Consider the following 22,647-nt stretch of genomic DNA (forward strand, 5'->3'; position numbering starts at 1 on the left):
TTGTCTAGTAGTGTTTGGCTAGGATGTCTGTTATGTCGGACCCTAATCGGAGGGGTATTGAGACCGAACGACCCGTGGTAGCAATGGGGATTCATGGGCGCTCAAGACCGGTAACCAACCCGTGAGAGGACAGGAATCACATTGTGGGGGCCATTTATTGGTAGGGTTGCATATGGTTAGACTTGGGCTCACGGGCGCTTAAGACCGGTAACCAACCCGTGAGAGGACGTGAGAGCTTCCCGTTTACCATATGTGGATGATCAATAGGGTTGATGAGTCCGTAGTCCGAGTTGGTCGGTGCCATAGGATACGCCGACTCTAGTGTGAAGGATACCGGAAAGGATCGTCGGGGACGAGGAATGGAAGTATCTGGATCCGACTTGATGTAACCAAGTAGAAGACTTGCATTTGGCTAGGTTTACCCCAAAAAAGCGGTACTTAATACCCCCAACCCCCCCCAAACCTATAACAAAAATGGTTGTGAGAGAGTGTGTTGACTTAACCCCCTGCCAAGGTTTGTCCTGAGGGATGAAGGACCCATTACCAATCGGCTGCTCAAGACCGGTGAAATGATCCGTGAGAGAATCCAAGATATCTTAAATGGTTGAGGATGTGAGTGGACCTTCCTAAAGAAGTACGGTGCTATGACTTAAAGCATGTCCGCCAATAGAGACCAGCATCCATAGAGTTAGATTCATTCATTCATTGTTTGTCTCATATCATATTGCATTTATGTTTGTTCCGGAATCCTGCCATTTATGTTATTATGGATTTTAAGCGCCTTCTTGGGTTTCTTTGAAACTCATTCCTTTATTGTACAATGTTGTTAGACTATCCTGCAGTCTTGAGTATTATGACGGTCCCTATGAAGAAGCGCAAGGCGAAGAGACATATCTCCGGGGAAGGTGATTGCGGTTACCACAATTACTGCGAAGATCCCGCAGTGGTTATGCTCCGTACGATGCTTAGTCCGACCATTGAGTGGAAGCGTCCTTGTGCCATTTATGAGATTTACACTTACAAGGATGTTGTCTATAAAGTGGAGAACAAATTAGTTACCCAATGTACTTGCCTCTTTGGGATTAGATTTTGTCTAGTTTATTCTTTAGAGCTACTTTTCATTTGGTTGTAAAGTGGGATTTTTGCCTCACTTTACTTATCCGTTTGATACTACGATTATATCTATTATTCTCCGATTCATTTATGATTCATTCTTTCTTTATTGGGTTTTTGGTTTATCTTCCCCGCTTTTTTTTTGTTTTTTTTTGTTTTTTTTTTTTTTTTTGTGGGGGGTGGGGCCCCCCCTCCCCGGGCTCGGGGCGGGGGGCCCCCCCCCCGGGGGGGGCGCGGGGGGGGGGGGGGGGGGGGGGGGGGGGGTGGGGCGGGGGCGGGGGGGGGGGGGAGCCCAAACAAAAAAAAAAAAAAAAATTTTAAAATTTTTTATAAAAATAAACAATTAATCCTTTTCCCTCTTAGAAGTGAATAATAGAACACAGAATTAGAAACTTGACCTTTGAGGCATAAATGCGAACATTTACGAATAACATACCATAATTATACTTGAACAAATGACACTAATGCAAGGAAAAGAAAGTTGCATAACATACAATAATTAAGGAGAAGCAAAATGAACTTCATTAATTTCAAAAGTTTTTACAACGATTACATCCGAAATGCATAAATGGAAAATCCTAAAGTACGGTCTATCTAGGTGATCTACTCGATCTCTCTGTATGCTCCGAACTCCTCTCGCTAGCTGAGTCACCGATGCTCTATCCTATCCTGTCGTGACTCCATCCTCTCGTACATCTGCTCTGTCTAACCTCCATCCTCTCTAGCATGGAAGTCATCGATCTCATCTGTGCACCAAGATCTGAAGTCTCCGGAACCGCATGTGAAGGGCCGCGCCTCGAAGTGTGATGAAGGAAACTCGTGATGCACGGGCTCAGCCTCGCGCATATCTGTATCATCTCCGGCCTGATCATCACTATCGGGACCGATATCCTCTTCTCCATCCTCCGATCCCTGATCCTCATCCTCCGATTCATCATCATCCTCACCCTACGGACCCGGAGATCTCTCTAAGCGATGTAGTCTCATCCGTCGAATGGTCCGAGTCCCAATGGGGTATCCCCGTGATCTAGTGTCCATCGGTGTATCCTCGAAACTCACCCCGAAATGCCCGAAGATCAAAGTCGAAGCCTCCCATAGCAAAGGTTCCGCATGCTAGGCCGCAGAACTAAGTCCAGCATGACCTGCTGAATGATGTAGGAGAGATCGATCTCGAAGCCCATGTAGATGCGGTAGATGACCAAGGCCTCCATCACCGTGACCCGATGGTGATGTCCGGCTTTTGGCATGATGTTTCGGCCGACTATGCGACCGATAATACGTGCAGAGCCCGTCATCTGTCCGCTAGTCCACGGTGTGTAGCATCGACGGCTATCCCATAGCGTAGAGCATATCTCGCGAAGCTCGTACGGCATCGGATGGCTGTCCGGATCTGCTCCTGCAGGTATCCCACACACACCGCTTGTGGATAGTAAGGAACACTGCAAGATCTCAGCCCGGTGTCCGGGTAGAGAAGCGAATCCGAGTCCGGAAGACCCTGCTCCCGAGGACAAGTCTAAGTGGATGTCCTTGGCCTCGAGCCTCCTCCTGTGTAAGTAAGGTTGCTGAAGAACAACCTCACTAGTTCCGGGTATACCGGTAGATCCTCGGTGAAGAGATGAGTCCACTGCAATGTGTCGAATCTCTGCTGAATCCTAAAGGCTCCGAGCTGGCGTAAGTGAAGTAGACGTCCCATCTCGATATTGCAATAGCTGAAGTAGGCCTCGTACGGGGAACTCGGCTCGAGGTGTGTCAAACATGTCCGGTCTCCTAACCTCCTGTCTAGGCTCTGAAGGAACCTGACCTCTGCCCCTAAGAGCACCTACGATGCGACCACGACCTCTACCTCGTCCTCTCCCTCCCCTTTGCATAGTGTATCTGTGAAAGAGACAATTCCAATTAGTGCTATTTTAAGATTTGAGCCAAAAGGGTATTTTCGTAATTTTTCGGAAAATTTCAAATTTGGGGGAAATTTGATTTGAACATACTAGCATGTGCGCAATACTTGGAATTTCATGTCTATGAAGCTTGTTTGATGAAAATCGATCGAAAACTTGGATTAAAGCGAAAAATTCAGCAAGAAGGAAATTTGGGGATTTTGCAATTTAGGTCAAAATTGGATTTTTGAAAAGTTGAAATTGGTTAAATCAAATTGTATGGACCTATCTACAATGTCATCTTGAGCATGTAGCATTTGATCTCGTGCGAAAATTTCAAGCGGTTTGAGAGAAAACGAAATTTTTCTAAAGATATCGATTTCGGTATAAAGCTTTGCGAGATGAGCACCAAATGTGTTAAAACTTGTTGTCTATGCATGTCATTGTGTTTAAAACCTAGGGAATATGTTTCTAAGCATTCCTGAGCATGATTTCTAGCATTGAATACAAGTAAAGCATGGTTTTATTGAAATGCAAGCATGAGAAGATGATAATGGAAGGAAGAATGAGAGATTTACCTTGTTTGTGAAGATGGTGTGTTGTGGTGTTGTTGTTGAAGCACTAAATCACCTCAAGAACACTTGTGGGAACTCTTGGAGATTTTCCCTAGAGCTCTCTCACCTTTGGAAGAAGTTTGAATGAGGTTGGAATGTGGAAATGAGGCTTATAATGCGAATTTTCGCATTCTGTCTTCATTGGTCGACTGATTGGTCGACTGGGTCACTCGACCAACCACTCGACCAATGGTCACAGTGACCTCATTTGCTGTTGAATTTTTGGAAAATGTGATTTTTGCCTTATGGAATATTGTTTGATGACTATATGGATATATTTGAGCATGATTTAAGTTTTCAAATCATTTGGACTTGTGGTTTATGTTGAATCTTGAAATTCGGTATTTTGATGTTCTCGGTTTTGCGAGAATGGTTACTGCGAGAAGTGGGCGTGGTGAATCCAGTGGTCATGGAGGTGGTGAAGTACCTCATGGAGGTGGTGAAATACCTCAGGGAGGTGGTGAAGTACCTCATAGAGGTGGTGGGATACCAAATGCTGATCAGGGTACTCATGAGATCCCTGGTGCCCCGAATGTTGGAAGTTTCGAGAGATATTGCCAATATTATGGGCAATATGATGCAGCGACAAGCAGCTCGGTTCAACCGGATGTTGGTGGGTTTCATGACTCTGCATAATGAGACCCGGGCTGGTGCTAATGTGAATCCTCATGCCGCAGATCCTGAATGCGGGAGGTTTAGTTGGAACTCCTCATACTACTTTGATGGAGAGTTTTACGAAGATGCAAGTACCCACTTTTCTTGGAGTTACCAAGGACCCCTTGTTTCCTAACAAGTGGCTTCGTGAGTTGGAGAAGGCTTTCCGACATCTGCAATGCTCGGAAGCTCGGAAGATTTTGTTTCTTTGAGCGAAGTTGCAACAAGAAGGCGATGCATGGTGGATTTCCACTCGTCTGTTTTGGAAGGTTTGCATGCGGGAGTTGTAACTTGGGAGTTATTCAAAGAGGCTTTTTGTATGAATTACTTTCCCGAGGCGGTGAAGGATGCGAAGGAAGGCGAGTTTATGATTCGACTCAAGGAACTTTGTCCGTGTTGGAGTACCAACAGAAGTTCGAGGAGCTTCATTTCTTTGCTCAGATTCTTTGAAGGAAGACCTCGCCAAAGCAAAGAAGTTCTTCAAAGGATCGCGCCTGCCATTAAAGCTTACCTCACGAGTCCAGCCTATAGTGAGCTATGCTCAAGTGGTGCAGAACTCGAAGAAGTTGGAAGAAACGAGAGAAGGAAAGTGCTCGTGTGCAAAAGCCTTGGCGATCAAGGAATTCTGGTTTGGTGGATCGCAATGACCGTCGTTATGTGAGACCTACACCCTACCCCACTCCTACCTTTCGGGCTAAGAGTGTAGGTCGGAACACGGGTTTTCAGCAGCCCGGCCAGTTTAAACAAAGTATGGCGGAAACCGACCACCAGCAAGTGCAAGTGCAAGTGCAAGTGCAAGTGCAAGGCCTTTTGTTCGAAGCCCTCTGTTGCAACCACCCCTGTTGGATCCAGCAATCTGTTTGCTTCTACCGCAAGCAAGCTGGTCATTTCGCTCGTGCCTGTCCAGAGCGGCTCGCTTGACAGCCTGCCCCAGTGGTGAAGAGTGCTCCTGCTCCTCCCTCTCGGTAGAGTTTTCAGTATTTCCGATGACGCAGGATCCAAGCCATGATGTGATTACCGGGTACATTGTTAGTCGCTTCTATTTCGCATTTGTCTTATTTGATACGGGTGCATCTCATTCGTTCATGTCATCTGCATTCATCAAGAAGACTAACCTAATCCCGAGAAGTTGTCTAGTTGTTTATTGATTAGTACACCTACTGGTCCTGTTGTGAAACTAGATAAGGGGTTATCTAAATGTCCTGTGTTGGTTGGTGAGAAGAACTTGGAAGCCAATTTTGTGATTCTTGACATGAAGGACTTCGATGTTATTTTGGGAATCGATTGGTTGACAGCCCACAAAGCTGTGTTCCTTTGTTCCTCAAAGAAGATTCAGTTCCATATTTGTGGAAGTCCGGTCTTTGAATTTCAGGGTGAAAAGAGAAGGGTTTGTAAGAAGGTGTTGTCTCTGACCTTGATGCAAGTCTATGCCCTGGTGGATGATGCTTCATCCGAAGGCAAGGGTATAGTGGAGAAAAGAGTCGATGAAGTCGAGTTGTCTGCGACTTTGTTGATGTCTTCCCGATGATCTATCAGGAGTGCCTCCGGACAGAGATGTCGAATTCTCTATTGATCTCGTCCCGGTGCTGCACCGGTATCTAAAGCTCCGTATAGGATGGCTCCTACTGAGTTGAAAGAGTTGCAAAATCAGTTGAATGAGCTCATTGATAGAGGTTTCGTACAGCCTAGTGTGTCACCTTGGGGAGCTCCGGTCTTGTTCGTCAAAAAGAAAGACGGTAGTATGCGCTTGTGCATCGACTACCGTGAGTTGAATAAGTTGACTATCAAGAATAGATATCCGCTGCCCAGAATCGATGATCTCTTCGATCAGTTGAAGGGTGCAGTTGTGTTCTCGAAGATTGACTTAAGGTCCGGTTATCACCAATTGAAAGTGAAGTCTAGTGATATCTTCAAGACAGCTTTCCGAACGCGGTATGGTCACTATGAGTTTAGAGTCATGCCCTTCGGATTGACCAATGCTCCTGCGGTGTTCATGGACCTCATGAACCGAGTATTTCATGATGTGCTTGATAAGTTTGTGATTGTTTTCATTGATGACATCTTGATCTATTCGAAGAGCGAAGAAGAGCATGCGAGTCATCTAAGTTTCACTTTGCAAAGGTTGCGGGAAAAGAAGTTGTTTGCTAAGTTTAGCAAGTGTGATTTCTGGCTTAAGAGAGTGGTTTTCCTTGGTCATGTAGTTTCAGCCGAAGGTATTCGTGTCGATCCTGAAAAAGTCCAAGCTGTGGCTGATTGGGAGAGACCGAAGTCAGTAACGGAAATAAGAAGTTTTCTTGGATTGGCGGGTTACTACCGAAGGTTTATTGAGAACTTTTCTCGGTTGGCTGCTCCTATGACTAAGTTGACCAGGAAAGAAGAGAAGTTTGTTTGGTCCCGCCTTTGTGAGAAGAATTTCCAAGAGTTGAAAGATAGATTGACAAGTGCCCCGGTTTTGACTATACCCGATAGTTCCGGTGGTATGACAGTTTATACCGATGCGTCAAAGATTGGTTTGGGTTGTGTACTGATGCAACATGGCAAGGTCGTAGCCTATGCTTCTCGGCAATTGAAGGATTATGAGCGGAATTACCCCACTCACGATCTAGAACTTGCCGCCGTTGTCTTTGCTTTGAAGATTTGGAGACATTATCTTTACGGTGAGAAGATTGCCATTTTCACGGATCATAAGAGTTTGAAATACTTCTTTACCCAAAAGGAGTTGAACATGAGACAAAGGAGATGGTTGGAACTAGTCTCCGATTATGATTGTGATATTCAAGTATCATCCTGGGAAAGCAAATGTTGTTGCCGATGCTCTTAGTAGGAAGAACCGGAAGAAGACTTTGGATTTGAATGCTTTGAGTTTACCATTGTGGTCTTCTATTGAGAGTTTTGGTTTGGAAATCGTCCCGAGAATTCTGATTTTATTCTTTTCGCCATGACGGCAAGATCTGGTCTTAGAGATAAGATTGTTGCTCTGCAGAAGTTTCGATCAAGAGTTTTTGACCAAAGTTGAGAAGATTTCTTCGGATCCCGAGTCGGACCCCGACTTTGGTATATCCATGGATGGTGCTTTGTTGTTTAGAGGAAGACTGTGTGTCCCCGCAAACGATGAAGTTAAGAAAGAAATATTGAAGGAAGCACACCAATCGGTCTTTCTGTACACCCGGGAAGCACCAAGATGTACAAGGACTTGAAGGAACATTTTTGGTGGATTGGTCTAAAGGCGGATGTTGATGATTTTGTTGCCAAGTGTGAGACTTGCCAACGTGTGAAAGCCGTTCGACAACCTCCATCTGGATTACTTCAACCCCTTCCTATTCCTAGTTGGAAGTGGGAAGATATCTCCATGGACTTTGTGACTAGCTTGCCTCGGACAAGTAAAGGCAATGACACCGTGTGGGTGATTGTTGATAGGTTGACCAAATCAGCCCATTTCATTCCTATGAAGATCACTCATACTCGGATAAGCTAGCAAGGCTTTATGTGGATAATGTGGTTCGTCCGCATGGTGTGCCATTGAGTATTGTTCGGATTGTGATCCTAGGTTCACCTCAAGGTTTTGGAATAGTTTGCAGAAGGCCTTGGGAACCCAATTGAACTTGAGTACAGCTCATCATCCACGATCCCGATGGACAATCCGAGCGGACAATTCGGACATTGGAAGACATGCTCGGATCTTGTGTGGTGGATATGGGTGGTAATTGGGATGAACACCTAGCTTTGGTTGAGTTTGCCTATAACAACGGTTATCAAGCAACAATAGGCATGGCTCCATTCAAGGCTTTGAATGGTAGTACTTGTAGGACACCTTTGTACTTGGATCGAGACGAGTGAAAGAAAAGTCTTAGGTCCCGAGATGATTGAAGCTACAAGTGCTATGGTTGATATGATAAGAGAAAGGATTAAGTCCGCCTTGATCGAGACAGAAATCTTATGCTAATAAGAGAAGGACCGATTTGGAATTTCAAGTTGGAGAGAAAGTCTTTCGAAGGTCTCACCAATGAAGGGTGTGATGAGATTCAATGTTAAGGGAAAGCTTAGCCCTCGTTACATTGGACCTTTCGAGATTTTGGAAAAGGTTGGACCTGTTGCGTATCGATTAGCATTACCTCCGTCTCTTGCTGGTGTGCACAATGTGTTTCATATTTCGATGCTCCGAAAATACATAGAGAATCCGGAACACATTTTGCAGCAAGCACTGAAGGACTTAGTGCTGATTTGACCTATGATGAAGAACCGGCCGAAATCCTGGATAGGAAGGACAAGCAGCTGCGGAATCGCGCCATTCCTTTGGTGAAGATTCGGTGGAAGAACCATACCCCTGAAGAAGCTTCTTGGGAGAAGGAAGAAGACATGAAGGAGAAGTTTCCTTACCTCTTTGGAAGCACAGGTACGCTTTCAATTTCGGGGACGAAATTTCTTTAAGGGGGGAGAATGTAAAACCCAGCCCTAACCTTGACCCGGAAACCTTGTTGTTTGTAGGTCCGATGACCCGAAGTAAAGTAAGAAGTCAGCTTTGGGCCATCCCAAGAGAGGACTTGGTGTCCGGCTTTGAATCCATGAAAGTTGATGATGAGGTTCTATTTATGGAAACCGAATCTCGATGAAGATCTAATTAGTTGATGGACTTGGAGTGCTCTCTATCTTGGTTTGAAGGCATTTCTACCTATTAGGTAAGTCACTTGACTTGTGTGCAAAACCCCTTTAGGTTTGGATTTGTTCGGACCTTCAATTCCCTGTTTTGGCCTTCTTGTCGGCATTGGTCGACCGATTGGTCGATCGGGCCGATCGACCAATCCACTCGACCAATGAGTGCTGTCTTTGGCAATTAGGTTGATTCTTGCTCTATTTAAGTCCAACCTCGAGTCCACTTCGTATTTGCTGCCTCCAAACCCTCCTCGGAACGAACCAAAGACCTCTTCAAGTCATCTCTCTTGCATCCTTGGTGTTTTCTTGACGGATCTTCGTCGGAACTCTTCTTTTTGCATCAAAAGGTATGTCTACTCTCTCTTTTTCTCCTCCATCTTTGTTTTTCTTTCCTTTTTGAGTTGAGACAGTAGAAGAGATGCTGCATCCTCTGTTGCAAACATCTCTCGAACATGTTCTCATGATCATCCTAAGGATTTAAGGCTAGAACAATGATCTTAACCATGATCATTGCAAGCTTTTGAAGGATTCATGATCAAACCATGATTTAATCTCTGTTAATCTTCTAATCTGAATTCCGATCTCTTTGGATCTTCTTTCATTGATCATGTTAGTGGTTAATGGTTGTGTTTTCTTTCCATGATCCATAATCCATAGAATTCTAGTTGTTCTCTTCTACCTTACTATGTGTTCTTCATGATGCATGATAGTTACATATATGGTAGGTTTTATTTCCTTATTTAGATTTATGCTTCTAAGCCTTATTCCATGAAGACCTATGCATGTTTTCATGTTTTCATTACCGAAAGCAATGATCCATCCTCCTATAGTTCTTGTCCTTGTTTTCTATTTCAAATTCATCAAGATCCATGTTTGAGTTAATTATGGTAACTTTTTGTTTCCTAATTTGGATCTTGATACCTTGATTTGATTAGTGTTTTGAGGTCCCCTATATGCTAGAATACTACTGATGTAGTCTACCCCTTGATTAGTACCCTTTTGAACCACCAAATTCGGATTTCATATCTTAAAACTCGATTTTATAGGCTATCGTCTCGCATTGGTCGACTGATTGGTCGATCGGACCACTTGACCAATCCACTCGACCAATGAGTACGGCAACTCCGAATTGGTCTGTTTCGGATGTTTTGATATATTTTCTGTTAGGGATCTTTCCTAATATGTTGTATATACTTGTTTAGGACCTTCTTCTCAAGTTTGCCAAGATCTTACTTGGTTTCTTAGGATCCTTTTGCGAGTTATAAAAGGTAAGGATGGTTATTTCCTTAATTACATAGATAGCATGAATCTAGTTTCTATATTTGAATATCATGAATATGTTTCCTAAATTAGATTCTTACATTGATATACTACTATTGCATAACTTTGATTACAGTAGCATTACTTATTCATATTGAATTGATTCATGTATGATTTACTTACCAAAGTTATACAAGTGATTGGAATATCGATTTCTTTCCATATATGTAGTTACCATATATGTGATGATATGAATTGATGCATGTGTATGCTTACGTATGGTTTGGAAAGGAGAGGTGTCCTTTCGACACTTCTGTCCTTGGACTACTACGGGAATATTATGGGATGTTTCCGGAGATGCCCTCTCGGACACCTTCCTAAACCGTTGGATGACATATCTAGGATTGTCTAGTAGTGTTTGGCTAGGATGTCCTGTTATGTCGACCCTAATCGGAGGGGTATTGAGACCGAACGACCCGTGGTAGCAATGGGGATTCATGGGCGCTCAAGACCGGTAACCAACCCGTGAGAGGACAGGAATCACATTGTGGGGGCCATTTATTGGTAGGGTTGCATATGGTTAGACTTGGGCTCACGGGCGCTTAAGACCGGTAACCAACCCGTGAGAGGACGTGAGAGCTTCCCGTTTACCATATGTGGATGATCAATAGGGTTGATGAGTCCGTAGTCCGAGTTGGTCGGTGCCATAGGATACGCTGACTCTAGTGTGAAGGATACTGGAAAGGATCGTCGGGGACGAGGAATGGAAGTATCCGGATCCGACTTGATGTAATCAAGTAGAAGACTTGCATTTGGCTAGGTTTTACCCCGACATGCGCCAAGATTTATACCAAATGGTTGTGAGAGAGTGTGTTGACTTAACCCCCGCCAAGGTTTGTCCCGAGGGATGAAGGACCCATTACCAATCGGCTGCTCAAGACCGGTGAAATGATCCGTGAGAGAATCCAAGATATCTTAAATGGTTGAGGATGTGAGTGGACCTTCCTAAAGAAGTACGGTGCTATGACTTAAAGCATGTCCGCTAATAGAGACCAGCATCCATAGAGTTAGATTCATTCATTCATTGTTTGTCTCATATCATATTGCATTTATGTTTGTTCCGGAATCCCGCCATTTATGTTATTATGGATTTTAAGCGCCTTACCGGGTTTCTTTGAAACTCATTCCTTTATTGTACAATGTTGTTAGACTATCCCGGTGTACCGAGTATTATGACGGTCCCTATGAAGAAGCGCAAGGCGAAGAGACATATCTCCGAGGAAGGTGATTGCGGTTACCACAATTACTCGAAGATCCCGCGAGTGGTTATGCTCCGTACGATGCTTAGTCCGACCATTGAGTGGAAGCGTCCTTGTGCCATTTATGAGATTTACACTTACAAGGATGTTGTCTATAAAGTGGAGAACAAATTAGTTACCCAATGTACTTGCTACTGGGATTAGATTTTGTCTAGTTTATTCTTTAGAGCTACTTTTCCGCTGGTTGTAAAGTGGGATTTTTGCCTCACTTTACTTATCTGTTTGATACTCTGATTATATCTATTATTCTGATTCATTTATGATTCATTCTTTCTTTATTGGATCTATGATTTATCTTCCGCACTTTTATTATGATTGTTCATGATTATGTTATTGTTTATGTGGGAGGTTGATCACTCGATACCTGATCTTCGGGCTGTGGATCACACTCTCGGGTATGCCAGATAGGGTACCGGCTGGGAGGGCGTGACAATAATAGTAAAAGAAGATTATCTAGCATGGTCTAAGCATCATGATGGTCAACGAAATAGAATTCCAATCGAATCATAAATTAGGCTTTACTGAAATCAGTCCGCGGATTCTATGGAAAAACTAGAGAGAATGGGAATTCACTCTAGGAAAGAGAGAACAATAGATCATAATAAAAAACTATCATAGGAATAAATCTAATGTGAAGTAGAAATCAAAGTCTTCGATTGAATATACATTCGTGAAGGTTACACTAGATTTCTCTTTGAAATCATCCTGTGTAGTTCACAGAAGTAATAGAGTGAATGGGGATTCAATCTAAGACTACGTGGATTGAATGAAAAAGTCATAGTAATGGCATAAGACTTTCCTCATACTCACAGAGGTAGGTAGAAACCATCAAGAGAGTAAATCTAGTGAGAGTGAGAGTGATTACTAACCTTGAAGAAGAAGATTCAACAGAAGAACTTTGGCGAATGCTTGAGGATTTTCCAAAACTTTAGTGAGAGTGTTAAGAGGTGCTTCCCACGTTCTTCAGAGACTTTAGAACATTATAGGACGAATTAGATCGAAAATAGATTATAGGACTTTGAAAACCTAAAATTTCAAAGAGTGACAAAACTGTCCCTAGAACCTTTGGTCGCTTGGAGCGACCAAAGCTCAATCGACCAAAGTGGACAGTAAGGTCTAAAACAGGTTTTTAATCTCCGAAAGCCACAAACTCCACTGGGTCCTTTTCCAAATTAACAAAGGGTCTTACCTAGTATTGTAGGACCTTCCAAAGAGTGTCAAGCTAGGACTCAAGTCCATCAAACAAGCTCTACACCGATGAGCTGCAACTTCTTCCCAAAGTTAAATAGGGTTTCCATAGAAGAAATTCCATCATCAATCTCCATGGGTTTTGGGTCCAACTCAGTGGGTTCAACTGAGATGACCCAAATCTGTTTTCTACCTTCACTTCGGGTCTTCAGACCTACAATACAGATTTCCGGATTAGGGTTTGAGCTGGATTTCACAATATGGATTTTTGGGTAAGGGTTTTGCGGGATTTCATAGGTTAGCTAGAAGAAGGTTATGGAAACACACATGAAATCTCACTTATCATATTCCATTATGCAATATCATTTTTTCTAAGCAATGGAACATGAATATCTGATCCATGCATAATATAATGAAAAAATAGATAAAATTTTTTGATTGCTACTTATTATCGATCAGAATCTTGTCACTACCAGATTTGTTAAGCTGCATGATCAACACCTATAAATAGAATTATCTATCTTTCCTCAACATACATCTTATTTGACAATGTGTTTAAACCAAAATCTCATATTAGTCATTGAACCCACATATTGGCTTTATTCTAAATTAGCAGACAACTTCAGACAAAATCCTCTAAAACTATGGGATAGAAATCCTTGTCACTGTAAAATTAGGTTAGATGATCCTAATAACTAACTAGGGTCAAGCGCTTTTATATTTTCAAGAGGATATTAAGGAGTTTGAGACTCAATTAAAAGAGTTAGAAGACCTTAAACTTACTTTGATTGATCAGCTTGGCCTTCTTATTTTCAGAGGCTTCAGTTACCTTGCTATCAATTCTTGGCATATCTCGCCGACCATGCAAACACACCTACATTCTCCCAAAGGAACTCGATCAAGTTCATCCTGAAGTCTTCCCCCTACTTGGAACCAATCATGGTACCTTGCATAGGGTTCTATGTGCTCTATTGCACCCTTTCTAACTTCTCAACCAGCTCCCCTCTCTGTATGTTGTCCTTCCCTCAATTATCTAAACTTTGACTATCCACATGGTTTCTGCTCCAGATTCTCTCCACAGTCTTCACAGATTAGCATGACTTTCCGCAATGATCGTTGGTTCGAATAGTCTTCCTATGGTCATCTTCCTCACTATCTGTTGCCGTGGACAATTTCAAGGGGCTAGAGGCAGATTGCCTGAATCTTCACATGGGGAATTGGTTATCACCTCTCTCAATTCGAGTCTTCTAGTGGCAATTGGTTTAATCAATCACAGAGTTTGAGATGTTTGATGCTTCTCGTCATGGCTTATTATATGCTCATTACCCACAATCAGTGCCAAAAGATGTTGTGTCCAATATTGATTTTTGCGGGTGAACTAGGGTTGAACCTTCGTGAATCCGATTTAGCACTTGAACACAGTCATAAACAGTGAGAGAAGGCTAACCGTATTGGATAGCTAGCCACCTCTAACTATCAAGTCAGTAGATGAAAGCAACAACTTCCCCAACAAATGGGTTGTGAAGTGCTCACAAGTAAGGAGTCACAAAGCCAAAGGAAAAGGCGAACAAAAGATGCAATGAGAAAAGTTCAATAAGGATCAGTTACCTTTGATTGAGATAAGAGGATTAACCTATTAGCACGGGCTTGGAAGATTTCCGATTTTAGCTTTAATTCTATCTTTGCATGGCACGTTATAGTCCAGTTAGTATTAGATCCATATCAGGATATAATTCCCATAACTGCTTCAACGATTCCTTACTGAGTGTGTTATTTTGCTGAGTACCCCCATTTGGTTAGGATAGTGTTGAGGTGAAAATGTGCTCTTAGCTCCTTAGTTCGCTATTGATCTGGGCCTGGTTCCTGGGACCAAAACAAAGGTGAGAGTGGGCCGCCTCTGGGGACAGGAAACCACCGCCAATGATTAAGTCAATTCAAGTAAGAAAACTAGAGACTCTTCCTTAAGGAACAAATGCTCAAGGGGATGAAGAAGACAATGTTCTTTAGGAGTAAATGCAGGAGAGTCATGGCTGGAGTATTCAAGTCAGCTTGGCTTGCTTACCCATAATCAGGTATAGTCTGGGGTATATATGCAACTGGTCCATACCTAAAAAGATAGTGGACGCTTCACAACCCTTAGATGCTTATCTTATGAGATGGAGGGTGGAGATGACTTCTTGAAGAGGCTTGTACAACAAGACAAATCGTGCGATTATCTTGCCGACGGAAGATCTTGTTGATGAACCAAAGGTTTGCGTCAGACTGATACTAACGTGACAACGACCCACAGTTGGGGGGACAACAGAGATGCTGGTACAGGGCTCGAGGCGAGCTTGGGGTGAGTGAGAAGCTTCCTTATCCGCAGTGGAATATTAAGGACCCTCAGTGCATTAAATGCTGGATGAGGATTATGTCGAATTCCTCATTTCCGCCACCTTTACCGAGAAGCCACATGAGGACAGCTGTGTGTCACTTGCATGGTCTTCATTATACAGCTTCTCTGAGGGAAGGTTCTCCGAGAAGTACCTTATTTGAGAAGCATCAACTGGACCGTGTTAGTCCAAGCTTGAACCCTAGATCTGGTTCAAGTGGCTTTTTCCGATTCAGAGATTGTTGTTGGAATGACCATAAAAGATAGGATTCTAGAGTACCAAAAGCTTGGCAACTATGTGTTCTAGGATCCCAAGGACTGATTTCCCATAGCTTCACTTATTTAGTCGAAATATGTACCACTCCTGACCACCCCACCTTTTTGTCCTCATGCTGTCCCAAGGACATAAGGTCGAGCCCGCACTCGATTCTTATTCCTCACTCTAAGATTATGAGCCCAATTCAACCACCACCGAGCCAGAATTTGTACAGCATAACCAAACAAACCTTTATTAGAAACGAAAAATCAACAAATTTTTTAATGTGCAGTATATGAGCCATCCATCTATGGTTTCATTACAATTTGGATATGTTCCATTTCTTGGTATTAATTCTTTAATATATATCTTGAGACGGAGTACCATCCAATATTTCTGTTTTCAAAATTGGCCTTTTTAAGCTATATTCTGGACATCAATATCTCCTTGAGTTTTCTTCTAAGAATCTTCCCTGCTGGGGACTTGGGAATCGATCTTGTGAAGGTCACCTTCCTCACCTTCTTGTATGGTGCAACCTACAAAAACAAGAGCATCAGTTTTGTTTGTCTGTTAAAATATGATGAAAGAAGAACAGAAGTATATTCATTCAACAGTGAAAAAAGGACCTTTCCAGCAACATAAGTAATCACATCAGCTTCAGAAAGTAGACTGCCTGGAGCCTTGACAACAAATGCCATTGGAATTTCACCAGCTATTTCATCAGCAACACTGTGTAATTGAATGGGAGGTGGAACAAATAAATAAAAGAATAAAAATAATGAGATTTTAGAAAACAAGGCAATTTCAGTCCAAGACAATCAAAGTTTGATTTAGATCTAGGGATACTTACCCCGTTACAGCAGCATCAACAATATCTGGATGACTGATCAACACCGATTCTAGATCAGCAGGAGCAATCTGTCATATTCGATTAAACCAAAAGAAATAAATTAGGTCAGGTATGCCTATACATTCCAAGACTCGTTAACTACCTGGATAAATATGTTGGTTTGGTCAAATATCTTATATATGAAAATATGGAAGAACATGCTTGAAGGTGAAGATTTTGCGGTGGAGGGAGGGTGGGTTTTTTGTTTGTTTATTTTGTTGGACAAATCTAGGGTTGCTTTATCTACAAGTTGACGACATAGGTTACCTGAAACCCTTTGTATTTGATTATCTCCTTCAATCGATCTACTACATAAATATATCCATCTTGGTCAAAGTAGATAATGTCACCAGTATGTAACCAGCCATTATTGTCAATTGCAGATCTTGTTGCATCTTCATTGTTTAAGTATCCTGCAACATTAATTTCTAAAATTTTGAGCAGCTATTTTGGATTCTGCTCATATATGAAGGATGACATGTTGATGATCTCAGAATAATTACCTTTCATAATACCAGGTCCACGTAGCCATAGCTCACCAGCTTTTCCTGGGGGCATGGAGGAACCAGAGATTGGATTCACAACTTTAGCTTCCATGTTTGGAGCCAATAGTCCAATTGAAGTATACTTAATTGAGTCAGTGTTGAAGCCACGGGAACCTACTGCAGTTGTCTCAGTCATTCCATAGCCCTGAAATCATGAAAATAAAGAACAACATATTACCAAATAGAAGCACTTTTTACTCAAGCATATATTTTCGGTAAAAGAGGATCAAACTAAGATGTATCTAGTATTTAAAAATGAATAACCATTACTTCCAAAATGATTCAGATTCAGCCATCTATAGAAAGATTTAAACAGAGAAAGTCTTGTCAAAAACATAGAAGAGAAAAAAAAACAGAGGAATTCAACTTAAGCAGTCTCTCTGCCTAAAGAGTATCAAGAACCATATCCACAAACCTGAATAAAATCAACCCTCGGAAAATTCCTCAGGAATTCTTCTATGAGAGTCTTGCCAACTGGTGCTGCACCACATGAGACCTGTTTCAAGCTTGGGAACTCTTTACCCATCTTCATTAATTTTAACAGAGAGATCATTAATGGTGGAACAGCAGGTATATGTGTGACTTTGTATTTATCAATGGCTCTGACCATTTCTTCTTCACTAAACTTTCTCATCACCACAACTTTAGCTCCTAAGGACAATAATCCGGTCGCAAGTAACGAAAGAGCATATACATGGAATAATGGAATACAGGCCAAATACACATTATCTGATCCTGGGTAGTTATACTGAGAAGCTTCAAATCTGACAAAAAGCTCAACTGATGCTATCAGATTCCTGTGTGTAATAGCAACACCTTTACTAGGACCGGAAGTACCAGAAGAGAAGAGAATAGCTGCTATGTCACCCTGATTGATTAAAGGCTTGGGGGCAAGGTTTGGATTACTCGAAAGAAGCTTATTAAAACAAGAAAACTCAGGTGATTCTGGAAAGGAATCCACATTCTCAGGAACTGCAATGACAACAACAACACCCATTTTCTCAATCTCCTTGACCTTATCTATGGTGGTAAACACATATTTTGTTCTGCATTGATCGAACTGTTTCTGTATCTCAGGTATGGTATTAAGAGGATTAGATGGAGTTGCAATGGCACCTATGGACAAGATACCCAAGAATATAATAGGGAAGTAAATGGTATTCGGTAATAGAACTGAAACAACATCACCTTGAGAAACCCCAATTCCATATAGACCAGAAGCAATAGATTTTACCATCTGATGCAATCTTGAATAAGGAATTGAAGACCCTGATAAGGAATCAACAAGGGCTGTAACCCCATTGTGTTTGTATGAGAAGATCAATGAGACAACATCAAAATATGGGTCTGTGGGGAGTTGAATCGGCTTTTGCTTGCTGCTATAGATTCCTGTCTCTGAATTGAACCAATCATATTCACAGATGGATGAGATGCTTGTGAGGTTGTTAGCCATTGCAGCCATTGTTGCAGAGGAGAGAAGGGAAAATAAAGGATTTGCTTGGCTTTGATTTAGCGCCGTTTCATCTGATTTCTGAAATATAAATCTCCATGCATGTGATGCGATCTAAAAAAGACCAGCACAAAACCTATTTTTGTAACTTTATAGTTTTTTTTTTTTTTTTTTGGTAAGAACTTTATAATTTTTCATTTTAGAGATTATGTTTAGTTTATTATTATTATTATTATTATTATTATTATTATTATTATTATTATTATTATTATTATTTTATTTTGTTCTATCAAAAACAGAATTTCATGAACTTGCCCCAAAAAAAAATAAAAAATTAATACACACATCAATAGTTGTTCAATGACAAGGATTTGTAACAGAATGCAATTGGACTAATTTAATTTATTCTATTTTCATGGTGATATTTGAATTTCAAAATACTGTTGGAATAAAAATTTTAAAAAAAATCAATGCTTTAACATAGCGGTCAAAGTTCAAATCTTTCGGAAGCCTCACATATAATAATTATATATAAAACTCCCTTGACGATATAGTCAAGTTCTCAGATAAAAAAAAAGAATTTATTAAAGATATTGCACCAAAAAGAGACTTGGTTCTACCTACTTGTAAAAAAAATCAACACTTTAAAAAGGAGAAAAAAGGATTTCAATTTATTAAAATCAACTAGTAAAGTCATGCGTGCTTCTTCCCAAAAAAACAAGTCATGCGTGCTTGTGCGTGGTTAGTGTAGGTGTGTAGCACGTAGAAATAGTTTACCCAAAGAAAACGTATTCGAAAATGAATAATGATGAATCGCATGAGCATTCATTCTTTCACCAGGGGAAGATCTACCGACCTAGTTTGTCCAGTGTAAAATGGACAACGAATCGTGTCAGCATTTATTCTTCAATGCCCCTTCTCTTATTAAGTTTGGAGCCAAGTCCATTTCCTGCATGAATTCACAAGCCAAGCCCCTTGGCCCTTACAATGTTCAGATGAAATCAATTGGTTGATGACACATTTTACAGACAATGGGTTTGTGGCTAATTTCCCTTGGTTTAGTTTGACAGTCACTATCTACTCCCTATGGCAAGAAAGAGATAGAAGGTTGTTCCTCCACTAGTGGAGATCCTTGGTGTTGTTACTGCTTTGGTTTGTCTGTGTTCTATGGTTCTTTAAAACTTGTTAACTGACTCGTCTTTTCATCAATAATTCTTTTCGTAAGAGAGATCAATGAGCGTTTAACGTTTGTAAGGAGACATTCCATTATTGGTTCTCTCAATGAAGGTTGAGTTTTAAGTTGAGGAGCCGCTTCAACTTTCCTTCATGAGGCTAGAGGACATCTTCTTCCATACCATATGATTAATGGGGTCTCAAATTTTTTTAATTAAAAATGGTTTTCATTGATTATTTATGTTAAATAGATAAAGATTAAAAAAGAAAAATACTACCAAGGAGAGTCAAATGGCTATTATTTTCTCTTCTTTGTGTTGCCACAAAGAGTCGTTGGTTCCATTATCTCTCATTAAGATAATGAAAAGATACAAATTTGTTTACGTGGCAGCGGATTTAGGGGGCTCATGTCATTTGGCCATGTTCAGACGAAGATTTGGCCATTTCTAGTCGTGGTTGTCTAAAAACTGAAAAGAGCACATGCCTAAAATTTGGTATTCTATAGCTAGGTGAAGATTTTTTAAGAAAGATTTTATTTTATTTTATTTTTTATTTTTTATTTTTTAAGGAAAAATTTATTAAAAAACTAATAGCACTTACAGATATTATATATTGTTCTATTACAATCATCTAGTTGATTAGCTGTCATATTTGCATACCATTCAAAAAAGGTTTGGAGTCCTGAGTTTGGGATATTATCAAATTTCATCAGATTTGTTGTCTTTGTCAATTCTAATAACATTTATAATTCCCCTATTGGTCAGCTTCTTTTTGTTGGTCTTGGTAACAGAGTTTTTAAGTGTGGATTATTAGTCCACACTTCTTCTATCCTTATTCCCCTTTCTGCTGCCTCAATCAAGCCTTCCTGTATTCCACGAAGCATGGCTTCCAAAAGACCTATTGTTTTTCCTTTCCCAAAATTGACAGACTGGAGATGTCCATCCTTGCATATCCCCGTACTCCAACCTGCTACTTCTAGTTGTTGACTAGAAATCCCTGCACAAATTAAAACATTTTTGTTAAGTAGTAGTATACAATAGCACCCATTCTCATCTAACATATTAGAATTATCATAAAAAGGGGAAACAAATAGGTGTGAAGTTTCATCCTCCCTTTGTAGTTTTAAAAACTTAATATAATATTTAATATTTTCTAAGACCTTCACGGGATTAGGGTTTTTCAGATTGAACACCGTTTCATTCCTTTCTTTCCAAATGAAATAGCATGTTATAATAAAAATCGACATAAGCCACCGAGAATTAGCCTTGTTCAATTGCAAGCTCATGTTATGACACCAATTCAGAAGGGAAATTTCCGTCCAATTCTCCGTTCGTAGCCCCAAGGGCCCTGCCTCATGAATTCTTTTTCCCTAGTCACATGAGACTAGAATATGCCATATTGTTTCTTCTTCTTTCCTGCACATAGCGCATTCCACTTACACTCTCGACCAGGAAAACACGCCAGAAAAAAACTTTAAATTTAGGATGAATTGGTAACTTCCACATGTGATTCCACCAACTCAAAAATTGGTGTGCATGGTTCGAGAATCGTTGTTTAATTATCTCTCGATAGGCCAATTTGACTGAAAAATCCCCATTTGGAGAAATTAAAGAGGACCAATAATCTTCTTGGTCCGAGAGATATATTGGGGGGGGGGGTTATCGGTCGGAGTGGGTCCATAAGAGATGACATAATTTCCCTGTTAGTGTTTAGAATATCTCCTGCTACTTGTGCCACTATAGCCTTCCGGGACCATCTGGTGAAATTTTGATCAGTCGTCATGTTGTGTGCTTGAACCTGTTCCCATGGATCAAACCAAAAGGAAGTCCTTCGACCGTTTCCAACTTTCCTGTGTACCATTGTCCTTACATGTGGGATGATGCTTGTAATGCTATTCCAAATCCAAGACCCTTTCTTGGAGGCTACCTTCGGAACAAAGAAGCTTTGATTCTTGAAGTATTTAGCTTTGAGGACTTGAACCCACACCGCTTCTGGGTTCGTTAGTATTCGCCATCCTTGTTTGAGTAATAATGCTGTATTGTGGTCTTCCATTTTTTTGAATCCCATTCCACCCATGGATTTACGTTGACAGAATTTTCCCCAAGCTATAAGATTCATCTGCTTATTCTTCTGAGGTTGTCCATTCCAAAATCTTCGGCAAATAGCATCGATTTTTTTACAAGTGATTTTGGGAAATCTTAAAAATTGCATCTGATATAGTGCCATTGATTGAATTGACGCCTGCATTAGCACCCCTCTCCCTGCGAATGATAAATTTGTTGCCTTCCAAATTGACATTTTCTTTGTCATTCACTCCACCACTGATTGCAACGTTCTCGCTTTCGCCCTACCCGGCATCAGATTCAAGCCTAGATACATTGTTTCACCCTTGATTTCTGAAACCCTTAAAATTGATTGAATCGCAACCCTTTGATCATTGGGGACCCTCTGGCTAAAAAACACGCCACTTTTTTCAAAATTTATTTACTGCCCCGTCAAGTCCGTAAAGAGTTCCAAAACTGCTTTGAGCGCCAACACTTCTTCTATAGCTGCCTTGCAAAATAGAAAAGTATCATCTACAAAAAATACCACGTAATAGCTTGGTGATAGTTATTTGGTCCTTGATTTTGTTAAGGACAGTGAAGATTTGGAAATACATTTAGTAAACTAAGAGTTGTTGTATTATTTTTAATATAATAAAATAATAAATGTTTCATCTTATTGGATTTATAAGTGCAAGAAAACTTAAACTTTCTTTTATTTATTTTAGGAAAATGTTTTTTTATTTAGTCCCACATTGAAAATGAGTGTTAATGACCAATTTGTATAAACAGGTTGACCATGGTCCAAGCCAATCAAAATGTGTCACATCCACCCAGCCGGTATCCTATCCGGCATACCCGGGATGTGATCCATAGCCCGAAGATCCAGATCGCGCGGCCATGCCTCCCACATACATGATAACATAATCATGAACAATGTAATCAATGTATAAAACAAGCAATAAATAGATCAATTGAATAAGAAAGATAGTAAATCAGAGTGCTGAAATATTAAGTATCAACTTCACATAGAGGTAATCTCAAAGAGAAGAAGTGATCAGAAGTCACTCCTTCAGCAATAGCGGAAATGTAGTTAATTAAGTTAAATTCCAATCTGTGTCAAGAATAAATCCATAAGAACTAGAGTGAAGATATCCAAATGATTACAGTAATCCAGGGAAATGGGGCCTACACATAGGTTTTTTCTATCCTAATGATTTCTTCTTCAAAAGTGTGGATGAAGTAAACC

General features: G+C 40.8%; 1 protein-coding gene across 1 annotated transcript; it reads right to left on the minus strand.

Moving 5' to 3' along the window:
• Nucleotides 1-15,539: 15,539 nt before the first annotated feature.
• On the minus strand, nt 15,540-18,277 carry LOC149012178 (4-coumarate--CoA ligase-like 6). The gene is made up of 6 exons (XM_089159119.1): nt 17,149-18,277; nt 16,692-16,878; nt 16,456-16,601; nt 16,150-16,217; nt 15,926-16,028; nt 15,540-15,835 (listed from the first exon to the last, which is right to left on the minus strand). The coding sequence occupies exons 1-6, from the start codon at nt 18,193-18,195 to the stop codon at nt 15,722-15,724; spliced, it is 1,665 nt and encodes a 554-aa protein (XP_089015245.1). The 5' UTR covers nt 18,196-18,277; the 3' UTR covers nt 15,540-15,721.
• Between the last annotated feature and the right edge of the window lie 4,370 nt (nt 18,278-22,647).

Source organism: Hakea prostrata, chromosome 6, assembly GCF_041222555.1.
Source record: "Hakea prostrata isolate BN-2017 chromosome 6, UWA_Hpros_2, whole genome shotgun sequence".
NCBI lineage: Eukaryota > Viridiplantae > Streptophyta > Magnoliopsida > Proteales > Proteaceae > Hakea > Hakea prostrata.